This window comes from Centropristis striata, chromosome 21 (genome assembly GCF_030273125.1).
Source record: "Centropristis striata isolate RG_2023a ecotype Rhode Island chromosome 21, C.striata_1.0, whole genome shotgun sequence".
NCBI classification, from domain to species: domain Eukaryota; kingdom Metazoa; phylum Chordata; class Actinopteri; order Perciformes; family Serranidae; genus Centropristis; species Centropristis striata.
In genome coordinates this window covers 17577728-17593985 of record NC_081537.1, presented here as the reverse complement: position 1 = coordinate 17593985, position 16258 = coordinate 17577728, and the positions used below count along the sequence as shown (strand labels likewise).

At 37.1% G+C, this 16258-nt stretch overlaps 1 protein-coding gene and 1 long non-coding RNA gene across 4 annotated transcripts in view; one reads left to right on the top strand and one right to left on the bottom strand.

Annotated features, from left to right (window-relative positions):
- Positions 1 to 4354, top strand: part of pax2b (paired box 2b) — a 35648-nt gene extending 31294 nt beyond the window's left edge. For 2 of the 3 annotated variants that reach the window (XM_059325051.1, XM_059325052.1), the window contains exons 9-10: positions 2292 to 2378; positions 4145 to 4354. In XM_059325051.1, coding sequence (XP_059181034.1) covers positions 2292 to 2378; positions 4145 to 4221 — 164 coding nt within the window. In that variant the 3' untranslated portion in view covers positions 4222 to 4354. The remainder of the gene's footprint in view (positions 1 to 2291; positions 2379 to 4144) is intronic. The other variant, XM_059325050.1, reaches the window with a different exon arrangement.
- Positions 1 to 13263, bottom strand: part of LOC131959835 (uncharacterized) — a 33911-nt gene extending 20648 nt beyond the window's left edge. Inside the window, exon 1 of the long non-coding RNA XR_009389540.1 lies at positions 13024 to 13263. This is a non-coding gene — a long non-coding RNA (uncharacterized LOC131959835). The remainder of the gene's footprint in view (positions 1 to 13023) is intronic.
- Between the last annotated feature and the right edge of the window lie 2995 nt (positions 13264 to 16258).

The following is a 16258-nucleotide window of genomic DNA, read 5'->3' as shown; positions in this document are numbered from 1 at the left end:
TATTAGCTCTGTGTGTATGATTGGATTAGACGGGTTGAATAAGTGATCAGACAGCAGGGGAGAGGACAGTCACTCTCCCTTCCTTCCTGCTTTCCTCTCCACCTTATTGGCTCATTATCTCTCCGCGTGGCCGTTCGCACCGCCGTCGATAAATAGCACAACCAGCCCTCCCCAGCCTCCGCGCTCCAGAGCATATCCCTTTCCCCTCCTCTACTTAACCTGCAGTTCAGGTTCACAGCAAACAGTTAGGGGTCAAAAGGCAGAGGCATGGGAGCCCAGTAAATATTCAAATCGCTGTCTCTCCGAGGAGGTCAGGCTTGTGTTTCCCTGCCAGGGATGCAGTTTTTGGTGCTGGTCTTATACGCTTCCTCAGCTCCAGCATCACCATGCACATTTTCACCAAACCACAGCCGGCATTTAGCTTTGATGTGATTAAACCACATGGATGGGGAAACCAGTGGAGTGTGTCCTGTGTTTGCATATCATTTACCAATCACACAACACATCACAGGCTCTGGCTGCTCCTCTTTTATCCCGTATGAAGGGGCTGTAATGACGAGTTTCGTTATCGCTTCAGCCAAGAGGGTTATATTAACTGTGCCATTTGGTTTTGTCTCTTAGTTAGCAGATGATCCTTAAAAAACAAACTTTCGTTTAATATCATTGAAACTTAAAGAAATGAGGTCATGGGACAAGGATTTTAAATTATTTCTAAAACCTAACCTTAACCTAAAGGACATCTGGCAGTGCAAATAGTTTTCATTGTCCAGATTTTAAGATGTTATATTTTCTTGCCACGTCAATAAAATTAAGGATAATTGAATTTAGTGTCTTTTGTCCAAAGCATTGAAAAAGCAAGAAGTCCTTTTTGTGATTTGGGTAAACTGAGACTTTATTATTATTATTATTATTATTATTATTGTTATTATTATTATTATTATTTTTGCCATATCACAACACAGTCTTTTTTGAACAATAGGCTTATTGGGTTTTTAAAAAAACTTTTTAAAGAAATTTAGAGGAAAAAGGGTGAGTTTGCATTAAAAACTGCAGTGACAATAAACAAAAAATTACAAAAAACACATTAAAAAATATTTAAAAATATAAAAAAAATAAGAGTTACAAGAGCATAAAACAAACTAAATTAACTTTTACATCTTCTGATCCAAGGATGAAAACATGTGCCATTACGATATCTCTTACAAAATTAAGAATTTCTTAAATTAGACAGTATTTCACCAACATGACTCAATTATCTCATGATGCTTTGTAACTGCTTTGATTCAGATCTCTTTAACATTCCCTATAACTAAAATACTTATTATTTGTAAATTTGTTTGTTTGTTTACTTTGTAAACTTTAGTACACAGTAAGCGAACACTCTTTATTTGGTTTCTAGTTTTTCTTTCTGCCTCTGTATTTTTTAAAATAGCTTTTTTATGACTTTACTTTTTCTGAAATACTTCTGCAAACAGTCGGTTCAATTTAACAGGCACCAGTAAAAGCAGAGGGAGATGTGGCGGCGCAGTCCGGATTTACTTTTGGATTTTGACGAATAAAACTGTTAAATCATGTCGGTGGAAAGGCGTCAAGTCAAACATACTTTTACTTTCCATTTGTTCTTATGTGGCACGAAGCAAAAGATGAGGGCCTTAATCCTATGGCTTGTGGTTTTGTGTTACAACCCATTCATCCTATACACAACCACTAAGATTTAGTGACAGGCACAAAACACTGTTAAAGCAAAGCCATTTCTCACCAGCTTCATATAAAATCTAGCCTTTATTGTCTCGTAAAAGAAAGAAACGTGTTGAACCAACAGCAGTGCTCACTGACATGCTCCAAGTTAGTTCCCCTGCAATGAAACCCTGTCGCACCAAACACCAGAGCTCAGACTGGAGGGGGCTTCAGATTGGAGATGCTAAAAATTCCTCCAAGAAAGGCTGCAGGATTTATTGCAGCATATCAAAAATGTATGCATGAAACTGTTTATTACCACTCTGTATTTATTAGGCCGGTTTGGAATATAGTGGAGGAAGAAGAATGGGTAGATATCCATAAATGGGACAGGGAAAGCCGCCTTCAGTGTCACATCCTGTATTGTTCAGTGTTGCATAACTTAAGTGAAATGAAAAAGAAATAAATTACTTGCTTGACTGATCGCACATCGATGACTATCATTTTCCTCCTCAAATTGCATCCCGTTTTGAATGACGAGAAATGACTGCATGTGAACGGGGTAATGGTTTGACGCATTGAAATGCTAATTGATTTGTTGTTTTGTTTTGCAGGGAGTGAGTTCTCGGGGAACCCCTACAGTCACCCACAGTACACGACCTACAACGACGCCTGGCGATTCAGCAACCCAGCATTACTAAGTGAGTAGAGACTAAGAAGCTGCATTAATTGACCGTTCACTAAACCCCTCCTCCAAACAGTTTTCATCCAATCGTAGCCTGAGCAGCCATCACCAAGCACAGCAGCTTTGAAGTTCTCCACATGCCAAAATGTTATGTGCATGGGGCTGTAATAAGAGGGAGACTGTCTTAAAAGGGACTTTTCTAGGCTTTCTAAAACCACAACACGAGAGGAAAAGTGTAAGGAGCCCTGAGCAATCGTTAGCCAACAAGCCTACCATATTTATAGTAGTAATCGAGCATTAAAGCAACAGAATTATTCAGGGTTAGAGGTAGGGCTGGGCGATATGGACTAAAAGTCATATCCCGATATATTTAGGCTGAATATCGATATATGATATATATCCATATATTTTTATCACAAAGGGAGAGCAAATGTTCAGTCAAAGTCAAAGCCAAATATGACATGTCAAGTAGTTTTGTTGAAACTGTTTATTTAATTGAACATAAATACTGTATAACAATGGGAGTATCTTTTTTTTTTTGGTTTAAATTAAAGCTCCATAAAGTGCACATTTAAATTAAAAAATATCTTAATTAAAATAGCCTATGAAATAAAATAGGTCAATCTTTTTCTGAGATAAATATATTTATATGAGAAAAGAATAACGAACATTACAAAAGAACTAAATATGACAAACCCTAGTAAGTGCAGCATTTATATATGAGAATGAAAAAAAGTACTATATCGATATATGGTCTAATTCCATATCACACTTAAAAATATATCGATATATCTTTTATATCGCCCAGCCCTAGTTAGAGGATTAAAAAATCTCTGTTATGATTAGTAGTAGGGCTGTCTTTTCATTCTTAGTCAACTAACATTCATAAGAATGTGATCAGAACAGTAAAAATTAGTTTCTCCACCAAGAATCATGCAAAAATAACCACTTTAAATCTTAAATCTGTTTACCAGAAATGTGCTCAGAGGTTTCCTGGAAATATGTCATTCAGCGTGGAATAAGCATTAAAAAATGACTAATCGACTTAGTTGACTAAGAACAAAACAATTCATTAGTTGACTAAACAAAGGTGGCCAGGGTTGAGGCTAATGTTAGCTATTAAAATCAGTTTACAGAGTTACTTTAGCCAAACATATTGGTTAGTCTTCATCCTGAAAGCACATTCTCTTCTTACATTAAAAGTAAAAAAACAAACAGTTTGAAAACAAGTAAGAAAGAAGCCAAATAGATTTATGTTCAGACAAAACAACAGTAATTTTTACATCATACTAGGCTAAAAAATATCAAAACTAGGCTTACTACCTCTAGAACAAAGCTGTTTCTATAGTTCCATGTCTTCTACATGGATGATAAACAGGTATGGATGCTAACTTTTTGCTTTAGCTTCAATATCAGACTGTAACATAACATAACATCACTCATGTTCATATTTAAGATCAAGATTCTCGTAACCTGAAAACACAGAAAATAAGCTCAATATATTAACTGTCCCATGCTAGCTAGAAAAGAAAAACCAGTTTTCATCCGAAAAGAAAAAAGTTTCAACATCTGCTGTGAAAATTGTGCCAAATTTTCCTGAAAGAGTGGGGAAAGTTTGGTTTAACGGTCAATTAACGATAATATTTGAAGTATTTTTCAATATTGAATAATGTGTAAAAACAACAGTTTATTAACACTTAAACAACTTCTAATGAGTGAATAAATTCAGTGAATGGATTTTTGTTGTTGTTACAAATGGTTCGTTCTTCTGTTAACTTTCAGGTTCCCCTTATTATTATAGTGCCGCATCGAGAGGCTCCGCCCCTCCCACTGCTGCCACTGCCTATGACCGTCACTAGTTACCATGGAAACCAAATCAACCTGCAGGACCATGGCCTTAGCCTCCATATTGCCCCGGTGTGAGCGGCATGGTCCACTGGACACTGAGCAACTGCGCATAAAATGTTCCCGGCTCACACAATGAGAATCTTTTTTTTTTTTTTTTTTTTTCCACGGGGCGGGAATCCAGACGTCTTCTCTCCTTGCAGCTTTTTTTGGACACTCAAAAGCCAAAAAAAGAAGAAAAAAAAAGATCATCAGAGACACTGAAAGACCCCACACACACATGCGATGAAAACTGGCTAATTGCAGTAAAAAAAAAAAAAAAGACAAAAAAAATAACTAAAACTCTCAGATTTATTTCCCCCCTGTGGCAGTGTCACAGTTTCATCCCATCACGGATCAATACTGTACATTCCTTTTCTTGACGGCTCTCAGCAGGGACGTTGTCCGGAGCTTAAAATGTAGCAGCAGCCTTTTTTTCCTGTTTCCATTCATCTCCCACTCCGATTCAGATGGCAGCGCAGTGAGATCAGAGGAGATTAGCAGCAGCACACGCAGGCTGTGGCAGGCTATCGTTGTTTTTATCCATCTGAACAGTCACCGACCAAACACCCAGCATGAGTAAATCGATCGCTTTTGGTGCCATGAGAAGATTAGGACATGTTCTCTGTGATACACAATCAAGATGTAAAAATGAAAATGAAATAAATAAAGAAACATCCGTTTGAAAATAGAGGGAGCCATGACAATATATCACCATGGCCCGCTATTTGCAAGATTTCAAGAAACTAGTAAATATATTCTTAAAATGATTTTTTTATTTCATTTTTTATAATTCTTAACAACTAAACTGCAGACTGCTTGGCTAGTGTTTTACTATTTCTTATTTGTCAGAATACAAGAGGTCATCAGGCAAAACCTGTGTGTTTTTTTTTTGTGTTATTTTTGCACTATGTTGGAGGTTTGCAACACTGGAGCGTTATTATGCAGAAAAACGATGATGCATATTTGCTTTATTTCATCAAAAACTGACTGTAAGTCTAATAAGTCTCAGTCTGAAAAGGCACTTACAGTTTCACAGTTTCTTTTCCTGTAATTCAAGGCCCATCATGTCACTGCCTTGACGTGCACTACTATGTTTTCACAGCTTACTTACATCTTTATTTAAGTCGATTAAGTCTTTGGCATTCAACCACAGAAAAAGGATACAACAAGCCATCCCTAGTCAAACCAGTATCAAGAATCATCCAGATTTACTCTGATTCTGACGACATCAATAAACGTCAAAAAGCAGGGCGACGATTTCAGCTAAATGCCTTAAACATGTTCCCTCCAAACTTCAGCTCCCTCACATGTTTCAGGCCAAGTTATTTCTTTGAATCACGCTGGAATGATGGTTTATTCATCTGTCAAGTGAATGTATTTGCATTTGCCAAAGACTTAGTTCTTGTTAATGTTTATTTACAGGCCGCCTATATGCATCATGAGAGCAGTATTATTATTATTGTTATTATTAGGAAAAAGCCCACGTTGTTCATGAGGAAAAGTATATGTATAAATTCTATGCAGTGCAGAGATGGTCATCATATGCATATTCAGCTGTAAACCTAAAGGTAGGTGGAGTTTATTTAATTGTTATGTTATTTACAAATTGTTCATTTTGTAGAAGAATTTTTTTTTGTGTGTGATGTGAAGACACTTCTCTGTAAATACAGTAAGAAAAAATGTCTTTCATGTTCATGGGTATTATCACTTTCATTATGCTGGTCTCACTTGTACAAATAATAAAAAGTGTCTGAAATCTTTTACGCAAAAGGGGCTGCATGGTGTTTCTGACTGTCTGGAGTAGATTAGTTACGGTTAGTTCATAGGAAAATGATTGATCAACAACATATTTGATAAGAATAATAATTTATTTGTTAAATTGTGAGGATTTACAGATTTTCTTTTATTTAAACCCCTCAAGTACGCCATTTAAAAACTTCAGTGTCTGTTAACACCAGTGGTGGAAAGTAACTAAGTTCATTGACTCATATACTATACTTACCAAGTACAATTTCCAGAGGTAGACAATGTACTTTTTACTCCACTAAATGTATTTGACATTGAGCTGCAAAGATTATTTGATTAGCTACCAAGTTTTAAATTAATGGCCACCTATCTTAAAATCAATTCATCATTAAAAGTAAAAAAAATTTGATTCCAGCTTCCTAAACATGGTTATTTTCTGTTTTCTTTGTTCCTCTATGATAGTAAATGCAACATATTTTAGTTATGGATAAATCAAAACATTTTGATGTCATCTTTTCTGAAATAATAGTTGACATTTTCCCCTTTTTCTGACATTTTATAGAGCAATCAACTAATTGATTAATGGAGAAATAATCTACAAATTATTCAACAGTGAAAATAATAGTTATTTGCAGTTATACTTGACAATTAAAGCTACTTTGCAGATACCCCCCCCCCCAAAAAAAGAATATATAAAAGATGATGCATTGTTATTAAAATGACCCACAGTATATAAAGTAGCTGACATTGGATTCACAATTTTAGATTTAAGATTAACATCCTCCTTTAACTGTTAATATACCTGTTACAGATGCTTGACATAGTTTTTTTTTTCTTTAAGAAAGAGTTGGTAGTAAGAAATCTTCATTCCAGGGTTACAGAAGGACTAGAAAATAAATTACCTGATGAAAGTCTAGAATCAAAACGTTGCAAATTAATACTTTTTTGCAAGTTTGCAAGTGTGTTTGTCTGCTACTTAGAGTTATAGGAGGAGACATCACTACAATATTGTGGTATAGGATTTATGACGATTTTTCAGTTAGTCAGTTGCAGCCGATTTCTGGCTAAGCCTGAAATCTAACAAGGCACTTCACCGATCTTAAAAAGTCCAAAAAAGTCCCTGAATGAAGTCCAATCCTACAATCTACTTTTAGATCTTTTGAGCACAGACCCATAAGATACTATCCTGACCAAAATATCTCAAATCTGGAGCTTTAGCTGCTTTCCAATGCCTCAAAATGATAACTATAATAACTAGATCTGTTACCCAACTGAGAGATCCTCCAACAGCTAAAACCTCATTATTGTTACAACTGCATTATACTGAGCAAAGTGCAGCTTCTAAATGCTAAATCATGGGTTAAAATAAACCGTAAGTATACATATGATGTCTACAAATTTAGCTTGAGACGATAAATAAGTTGATGTGTAAAACCAAAGTTGTAATGAACAATGGCAGAATGAATTCAGGTAGCTAATGAGACTGTTTTGAAAGAAATGTATTTATTTTTCAAGTATAAAGATCACATGGTGCACAAGGGGGGGCTACAGTGAGAATGCCTCTAAATGTTTTCTCCATGATTCGGATCACCGAGCAGCACATAAAGTGTTTAACCTCTCCTCGCTTTGTAAAGCTGAATTAATTTTTCTAGCAGTGTGCCTGAATTCAATTTGTGCTAAGTTGCAGGGAGAGATTTATGCATGAAATCCCTCTTAGAGCTTATTTCACTCTTTCTTCGCTTCGTAATCCCTCCGCCGCTGCCGCCTTGTATGACTTAGTTATATCATTATTGATTTACAACAAGTGGACACTGTCCTGATTAGCGCCGTGTGATTTGCAAAGGATTTGGGCCGCGGGAGCACACGATAAAGCAGCATGTACATTTGAAATGATGTCAGACAGAATGGGAATGAATAATACAGTTGTTGAGCTTTTCAGTTGTTAATTCAGACAGTCATTTCTTGGTCCAAACACTATTTTTAATCTTGTTTTAATGGGAAAAAAAGTGAGTTTTACTCTCTGGTCCTGCATGGATAGCAGTGACATGATATTAAATGAAGTTTTTTTCAGGAATGCTCTGTTTCTATCATGTTTTTTACTCCCAATTTCAACAACGTAAAACCATAAAATAAGCTCCTATAAAACATACTGAGCTGAGCAGTTTTTTGGTGCACTCTGATGCCTCTGGGGCCACGAGGAGAGACCCCCTTTTTGCTTTGTAATTCAATTTCTCTGCCTGTTGTTTATTTCATAGCTCCCCTGTGAAGCATCAAAAGCGGATGTTCTGTCAGCCCCTAACTGTCGTATATGTTTGTCATTCACAGCCCTTGTTAAAGGAGGAGGGGTGGAGAGAAAAAAGGAGCTTGACTCTTCCCTCTCCCCAGCTGAGAATTCCCAGAAGCAGAATTATTCTATTTAGATGGAAACTTTTTTGTCACTTTCCTGTCTAAATTGGCATATCTGGCTCTCTCCTCCGAAACCAATAAACTGTGAACCTGGATGTATCTGTCAATCAAGCTCAAATTGACTGCAGCATGCCAGATGACAACAGCATCCTCTGGAATATATATATTTATATATATATACACGTATCGTTTACTGTATATATATATATATATATATATATATATATATATATATATAAATATAAATAAAGGGCTGTGGGATGATCTAATTGGCTCCAATCAGCACCTGTCACCGTCTTTGCTCAAACATTCAGTTTATATTTAAAATAAACAGTAAAAGCACAAAAAATGGCATTGGCTGTCGCAGATAGACTGAATCTAATCTAATCCTAAAAACAATTTTTAAAAAACTTAACAGTAATGCTTAAAGACATTCTTATTCAGATGAAAAACTAGTTCAGTAATCAAGTTAATGCAGCAGTGCTGAAATCTTGATTTACTGCACTTTTTATACATGAAACACGCCGCTCTGCAGCTATGATTTTTCTTCTTTTTTTATGCTCGTCTTTTTGCTCCATATCCAACTGTGACATTAATGTTATTGCTCCTCACTGGATAAGCAGTAATTATCTTAATGTGTAGACCTCATTCTGTAGATTGCTCATGAGGAATTATTATTCCTCAAAAGTTGCACAAAGAAAAATGTACATGGAACGATTTCTGATACACTAAATACTGTACGGGCTTCTTGATTATGGAAAAAAAAAACAACATAATCACAATTATCATGGTCAATATTGATGGTTGGATTACTCATTGACCCATCATGAATTTACTGGGGGGAAAAATAAAAAAAAAGTATTTCTTTATCAGTGGATTTTCTTGAACTTTACATATTATTAAAATTAAAATTAAATGTAAAATAAATGTAAAATGTGTAAATGTATAGATAAGTGATAAATAAAAATATATAAAAAAATAAATTATATCAAAATAAATATGCTGTTACATAAGCGCACTTTCACACATATTTAAGGAATAACAATAACATTAAAATAAATTAGACAGAAATAAATTAGATCATATATGTTGCAGTGCACTGCCACAACAATATATTCTAAACTCCTAAACATGTTTAATAGTTTGGTATATTACATTTAACATACGATAGCCAGTAACTCAAAAACGGGTGAAAGAGGTGCGCTGGATTTATTATAAGAGAGCATCATTGTGAAACATTTTTGTCTTGATTATCATATCTTTATAATGGTTGGAAGCAAAAACAGTAATTAAAATCAAAATCTGACTAATCAGCCGGCCCTAGTTCATCATCGGTTGTTTTTTTAATTTTAAAAGGAACAGAAAAGAAACTGGTAGGATTTGTATTAAAATATAGTTCTGACAGCAATAAGAAGCCGCTGCTACTCCAGGTATTACTATGTAACAGTGAACCTCATCATGCAGAACTTGAAACCACAGTGTCAGATCTAACTGTTGACCTTTGGAGCCGCTCCGCACTAATACATGCTGACTGAACACTCTCTCTGTGCGATTTGTACAGTGGTTCTATGAATATGCTGCAGCAACTGAATTATAATTTGGTTACTGGTGTGTCAAATGTACAATAAATCCTCAGGATGTTATCATTTGCAGTGACACACCAAGACGAGGGGAGAGGGAGGCTGTGGAAGAAAATATGAAAATGCATTTCACGTCTTTATATCTGAGTGGTGGTTTGGACGTTATGAAAAGAGGGAATGGATCTGCTGCTTTATGTGCTGTATCTAATTGGATATGGCAATATATAATACGATTCTCCAGTATCCATCAATTCCTGTGTTAGACCTGTTTGTATGGCCGTGTCACTGGGGCAGCCTAGCTTGTTATGATGCCTGAGCAGCAATTATGAGGTAATTTTTGACTCTTGCTGTGTGAGGCCATCCAGAGGATACTTGAGGGGAGGTTCCTAATGAGTGAGCATTGATTGATTGGACGTAATAAGTGCGCTGTTTGACTGAAAGCGAGTGCGAGAAAAAGTGGAGAGGGATAGGTGGTGCAGGGGGGGTTTGGATGACAGGATATTGCCAAATGAAGCAAATGACCAGCGATTAGATTTGTTAGCGTATAGGTGAGCGCCACACCTCTGCCAAAACGAGGCTAGCTGGCTGGCTGGCTGAGCCCGGCGCCAAACCTCATTTACCCTTCACCAGTAAATAATTACCCTAATGGCTATTGTGTGATACATGATGCAATTAAAGCCTAATGCAATGAACCTCTCTTAGTGAACGTGTCAGGTCCCACATAACAGGCGCTGGTGGTCCTGGGCTAACGGGGCTTGCTACCTGACTGGCCAGTAATGAGGATATCCTCCAAAGCAGACAGAGGAGCTCCCTAATCAGCTGGATCTGTCAGCCGGGCGTGTTTGTTTGCAACCAGGGGGAGCTGGGAAATATTCAGCGAGAAAAGTGAGGAGGGAAAGCAGAATTTGATGCAGGGCTATTTCTGTTAGCAGAAGAGGGAATATTAGAAGCGGGTAGGGCAGAAGCATCAACCCCCATTCTTTCCCCCCTATAACCCCGGCTTCTCCTGCAGCTACCCTCGCCTCCCCCCCCCACCTCCACCACCACACTCCCAACACCCCAGTCACTGTCAGGCCAAACACATGATGAATTGCCCTGTCAACAGAATTCATTCAGGGACCAATTAATTCAGCAGAAATGAACTAGAGCCATCAGTCGCTGAAAAACTCAGAGCAAAGAGAGCAAAGTAGCTCTCTTTGGAAGAAAGAGAGACAGTGTGTGTGTGTGAGGGAGAGAGAGAGGGAGAATGAGAGAGAGGGTGCCAAGGGAGTGCAGTGGAAGTTAGCCTGACAGGAATTGGTCATTTAATGCTTTAGCGCACTGGAGACAGCCCCTGTCATAGAGGAAGCCATGACAGGACTCCCCTGGTACTTTATTTATTAATTATCCAGAGCAGCAAGGGGCATTTAACTGTCTCACTCCAGGCCTGTCAACTCGACTTCTTGTCATTTCCTCTCCATAAACAGGTCCTTTAGAAACAAACCCGCCGAATCAAAGCAGGAGAAAATGTAATTATTCACACAGCAGACAAATATTTGTGTTGTGACGGCTGTTGAGTTTTGAAAAAAAAAAAAAAATCAATTGTCATGCTCAGGGTTGTTCAGAAGTGCGATCCGGCTTTGAAAATTTAAACACTCGATTGTCTTTGAGGAAACAATATCTGGCCTTGTGTTATGTCAGCTGATCAGCTGTCAGCAGTGAAAGGGGAGTCAGGTCACTCTCACGACCTCTTGACACGAAAACAACACAAACAAACACCCCTCCAAGCATGCATGCTCCTGACAGACAAAAATACTTAGAACACAGTGGCTTTTTGAATTCGCTTTCAGCAGTTGAGCTAGAGGGTGAGTTCAAGTTCAAGTCAAATGCCGACAAATAAAATTGGGTTTATGTAGCAAAATTTAGTAATTTGCTTTACATTCATCTTATGACCCCTTGTAAGGGTCCTGACCCCCACATGAACCTTAGAGCTCACCTATAAGGCATGTTTAAATCTAATGTTTAAATAAACATACCAGTTATTCAGATTTTGTACTTGCACCATTTGCAACTTTGGTAGGTAAGCAAACATGGTATACTATCCACTTTGTGAGACTTCTAAGTAACTTTTCACCCAGGTTGGAAATAAAGGTATTTCATTAGTTATTTTTTTAAAGGCTGAAGTACAAGTTAAATTACTTTAAATAAAATGTGTCTACTACAAAATCCCCAAAAATAATAGTAAGTCAGTTCAAATTCACATAAGTAAACATTGCTGCCTTATATTTACAAAAAGGAAAGCAGTGGAGGAAGGGTAAAGAAAACTATGTATATGATAATGATCATACATGATGGATTATTGAAGTAAAGCACACATTTATACAACAAAATATTGTGCATAACATGCCAACTAGGGGTGTCCCAATAATGAGGACAACCGTGACATCTAAAAATAAAATATATATATATATTTTTTTTAAATAATACATGCATGATAATGTCATATAAATAATCCATCACTTCTTAAAACGCACAATAAATGGAGCTATAGATATCACATAATATCATTATCATGATTTTTTATGGCCACAGTAATCATGTAGTGAAATCTCATATTCTGACAGCCCTTATGTCAATTTGGATAAAACACCATAAAGCCATTATGTCCAAACAAACAATAGACACTTTTTAGTCTGTGCATATTATCAATTATCAGTCTTCCTCAGTTTAGCCTTACCAGAATTAACCACATAGGAGACAAAAAAATAACCAGCAATGATAAATAACAAGTGGACACTGCAGCCACATATATAATAGTCGGGCCAAATCTATAGCTTTGGGTGCAACAAACAATATTAAGCTGCATGAATTAATTAACATTATACAACATTACACTTTTTATAGAATCAACAGCAGAATAAAACATCGGCAAAGAAGAAAAGACAGAGATATAGCATTAATATAAACTCCACAGAGGCTGCAGCCACACACACACATTAGCTTGCACGGTTTTGCACAGAGTTAGCTGGCTAACATAACATCTAAGTTTGTTGTTGTACTCACCTGTCAGAGCGACTTTATATGAGTCTTTAGCACTGCTAAGTCCTCCTCTATGGGCTCCAGATTTAATTTCCCTGCTCGTTTTTAATACAACCACTCCACTCAAACTCCATGTGGCACTACAATGCTCATCGTTTTCAAATATTTTGAGCTGAATAAAGGCTCTGCAGTCACTGTTACAGAGATTAGTCACATTAGTCAAGTCCTTACACATTTCACTGACGATAAAAGTTGGTAACTGAACGTAGAAATTACCTGGAGAATCCACCATTAGCATTTTAGCATGTTAGCCATGATGATAGCCAATTAGCCGCACCCAGCATGCACCTGTGTACGTCACGTCACGTCACGGGTGCCTTAGATTTGTGTCTCTTAGCAGTAAATCACTGCTAAATTAGGCGCAATGCAAAAATATATATATAATAATACAATTATATATATATATGTATGTATGTATGTATGTATATATTTGTTTTGTTTGTTTATTTGGTGGTTGTGTTGTAGATTGTTATTTTTATATGGCTTTTTTTTTTAAATACAGTTCATGCATGGTTGTATGTAAGTGTATGGTTGTAGGCCTATGTGTAGCCTAAATGTTAATATACATAAACACATAGTTTTATATGTAATTTTACAATGTACAATAATTTAAAGACAGTCATATGAATTCAGACTTTATTCACATGAAAGCTAATAAACTCAAATCCAAAAAAAAGTATATGAATGTACAAGCAGCTTTAATGCACTGATGTGGAAATATTAACAAGCACAATACAAAGTTGTTATTTGTAAATAGTAAATCAAGAAGTAAATAGTTTAATTAATATGTTGTTGTGGACATTTTTGGCATAAAATGGTTCAAATCTGGTAGAAATTAAATATCACATCATTGTCCAGAATGTTTCCTGCTTGTATTTTCACAATAAGTGTATTTTCACCTTAAGTCAGAAACTCATGATTAAAAGTCAGCTCTTTCCCTTTCTAATTATTACCTTTCATTTAAATTATTTCCCTTATATTCATACAAACTTTTGACTTGTCTAGATGACTAGACTTTAATGACTAGATGACTTTAATCATCTGTAAAGTGTGAGTTATTGTAGGTTACTTTTGTGTCAAATGTAAGTCACTTTGTATAAAAGACGATCTGTGAAATGAACGACCAAGGACAATATTTTCTTTCTAACTGTTGAAACTGAAAGAAAGCTGCTCTAAGAGATGACATCAACTAAAGGCACATAGGTGCTTTCACAAGAAAGCTAGTGATCTCTTTGGATGCAAATAGACACAAAAAAATATAATACAATGTGGATTTGAACAGAACAGTGCAAATGTTGTCTTCCTCCTTCCTTCCTGATACGGTTTTGTTTTCTAGGCTGGGAACTCAATGAGTCTGTGGTTGACCTATTCAGTCAAAGGTTTGATCTTTCTCTATTGTGTTGTGTTGATCAAGTGGTAAATATTTGATGAAACCTTTAGCACATCATGCATCCCAGTGTAACAAGAGGATGAAGTAGCAGCTGGGAAGCTGCTTATGCCGTCAGGTATTCCTTACCAAGGTGACACAACCCACAGCGAGACAACAACCTTACCTGCCCAAACAGCATTACAAAGCACTTTTATGACAAGGAACAAACATAGAAACTCTCTCTTAATGTTAAAATATTCTTCATCCAATCCTCCCTTCATCGTGGGAGCTGCAATGTAATGAAATAAGAACCTTGTTGTGAGTTGATCATCAAAAAAGTATATCAAATCCATACATTTTCACAGTAGTCACAACCCTAAAGAGAGCACCGACACCTTCCTGAGAGCTGATCTTCTCTGCAAGTTTGAAACAAAGGCGAAGAAATCCAGAGGAAGCCAGAAATAAGGAGATGTGCTGCAGTATATAATTAATTAAATGAGACTAATTAGGAACATGAGAGCAGGTGCCAGGCTATGGGCTGACAGCACAGACAGCCAGACAACAGGAAGAGAAAAAAAAACTATGGGTAAGGGGTGTAACGTGACAAGAGGAGGGACAAAGCAACTTTCTGTGTTTTGTCACATGAAACCTCCAAGGAATATATATGTGACAGAAACTGTAGACCCAGACGCCATGGGGGTCTTTCCCTTTGTTTAAGACAGATTTTCATTTCGCCAATTTGAGGTTGATGTAAGCAAGAGATTTTCCTCCTCATTATTTCCGCGTGTGAATTGAAAAAAAAAAAAAAAACACAGTACGACTGAGGGACTGGTATATGAACATGTGCAGTAGCTCACCAGAGACAGAGATGTCATGCATCTAGAAATACTATGCATATAAATTGTAGCGCAAGGCTTATATCACACACTGCACAGCCTCTGGTGTAATAAAGAATTCTAGGATTATAGATCCAACAGAACTTAATGTTGTTTTTCATCATTTTTTCGGTGATAAAAGTAATTCCAGCTCTCTCGGAGCTATATCAGGAGCTCTAACATCATACTTATTGATATGAAGCATTCTGTTGCATTTATAGTGTATAAGATAGGAGAAAACCAGTATTTTTTGCCACAAAAAAGCACCTCTTATCCTCTTTTTCTTCCACCCCGATGTGGTTCCCAACATTATGGAAAGTCCAGCTTGTGCAGCCAGAGACGCTCAGAAGGGGCATCAGCCTATTTTATCACAATTTGCTCGCTAACCAGTTACAAATGTGGCATGTGATGACAATAATGAGGCTTGATGTCACTTAGCCTTTGGGCCGTGTGTGTGGAATAGCAAAGCAGGATGTCAGGGTGCTGCAGGTCCTCCACTCTGGCACTGAGAGGCCTCCTGCACGCGAGGTGACAGACACCACGGTTAGAGAGAGAGCCGCCTCTCTAACAGCATTATAAATTACTGTAGATCCTATTTGTGTCAGTGGAGGCAAGTGAGGGGAAAATTCAACATCAGCCTATTTATTCATTTACTTATTCCCTGGCTCGGTCAGGCTCAGTGCTGCCGGAGAGGAGCTCTGCAGTGCCACTCTGCCTCAGAACAAATGCTGTGTGTTTACAGGGACACATGGGTATTTTATTTTAGAGGCACTGGTGATATCAGAGTCAATCAGGCCAGAACAGAGAAAGCATTACAGTACAGTTGATTTTCTTCTCCCTGTCTCGATGGAGCCTCAATTTTTCAAGTGTAAATAATCCTGCAGGCAGAGACAGCATGTCCAGCATGGGCAACATCCTGAGATGTGGCAGAGATGCTGAGAATAATTCACTTACA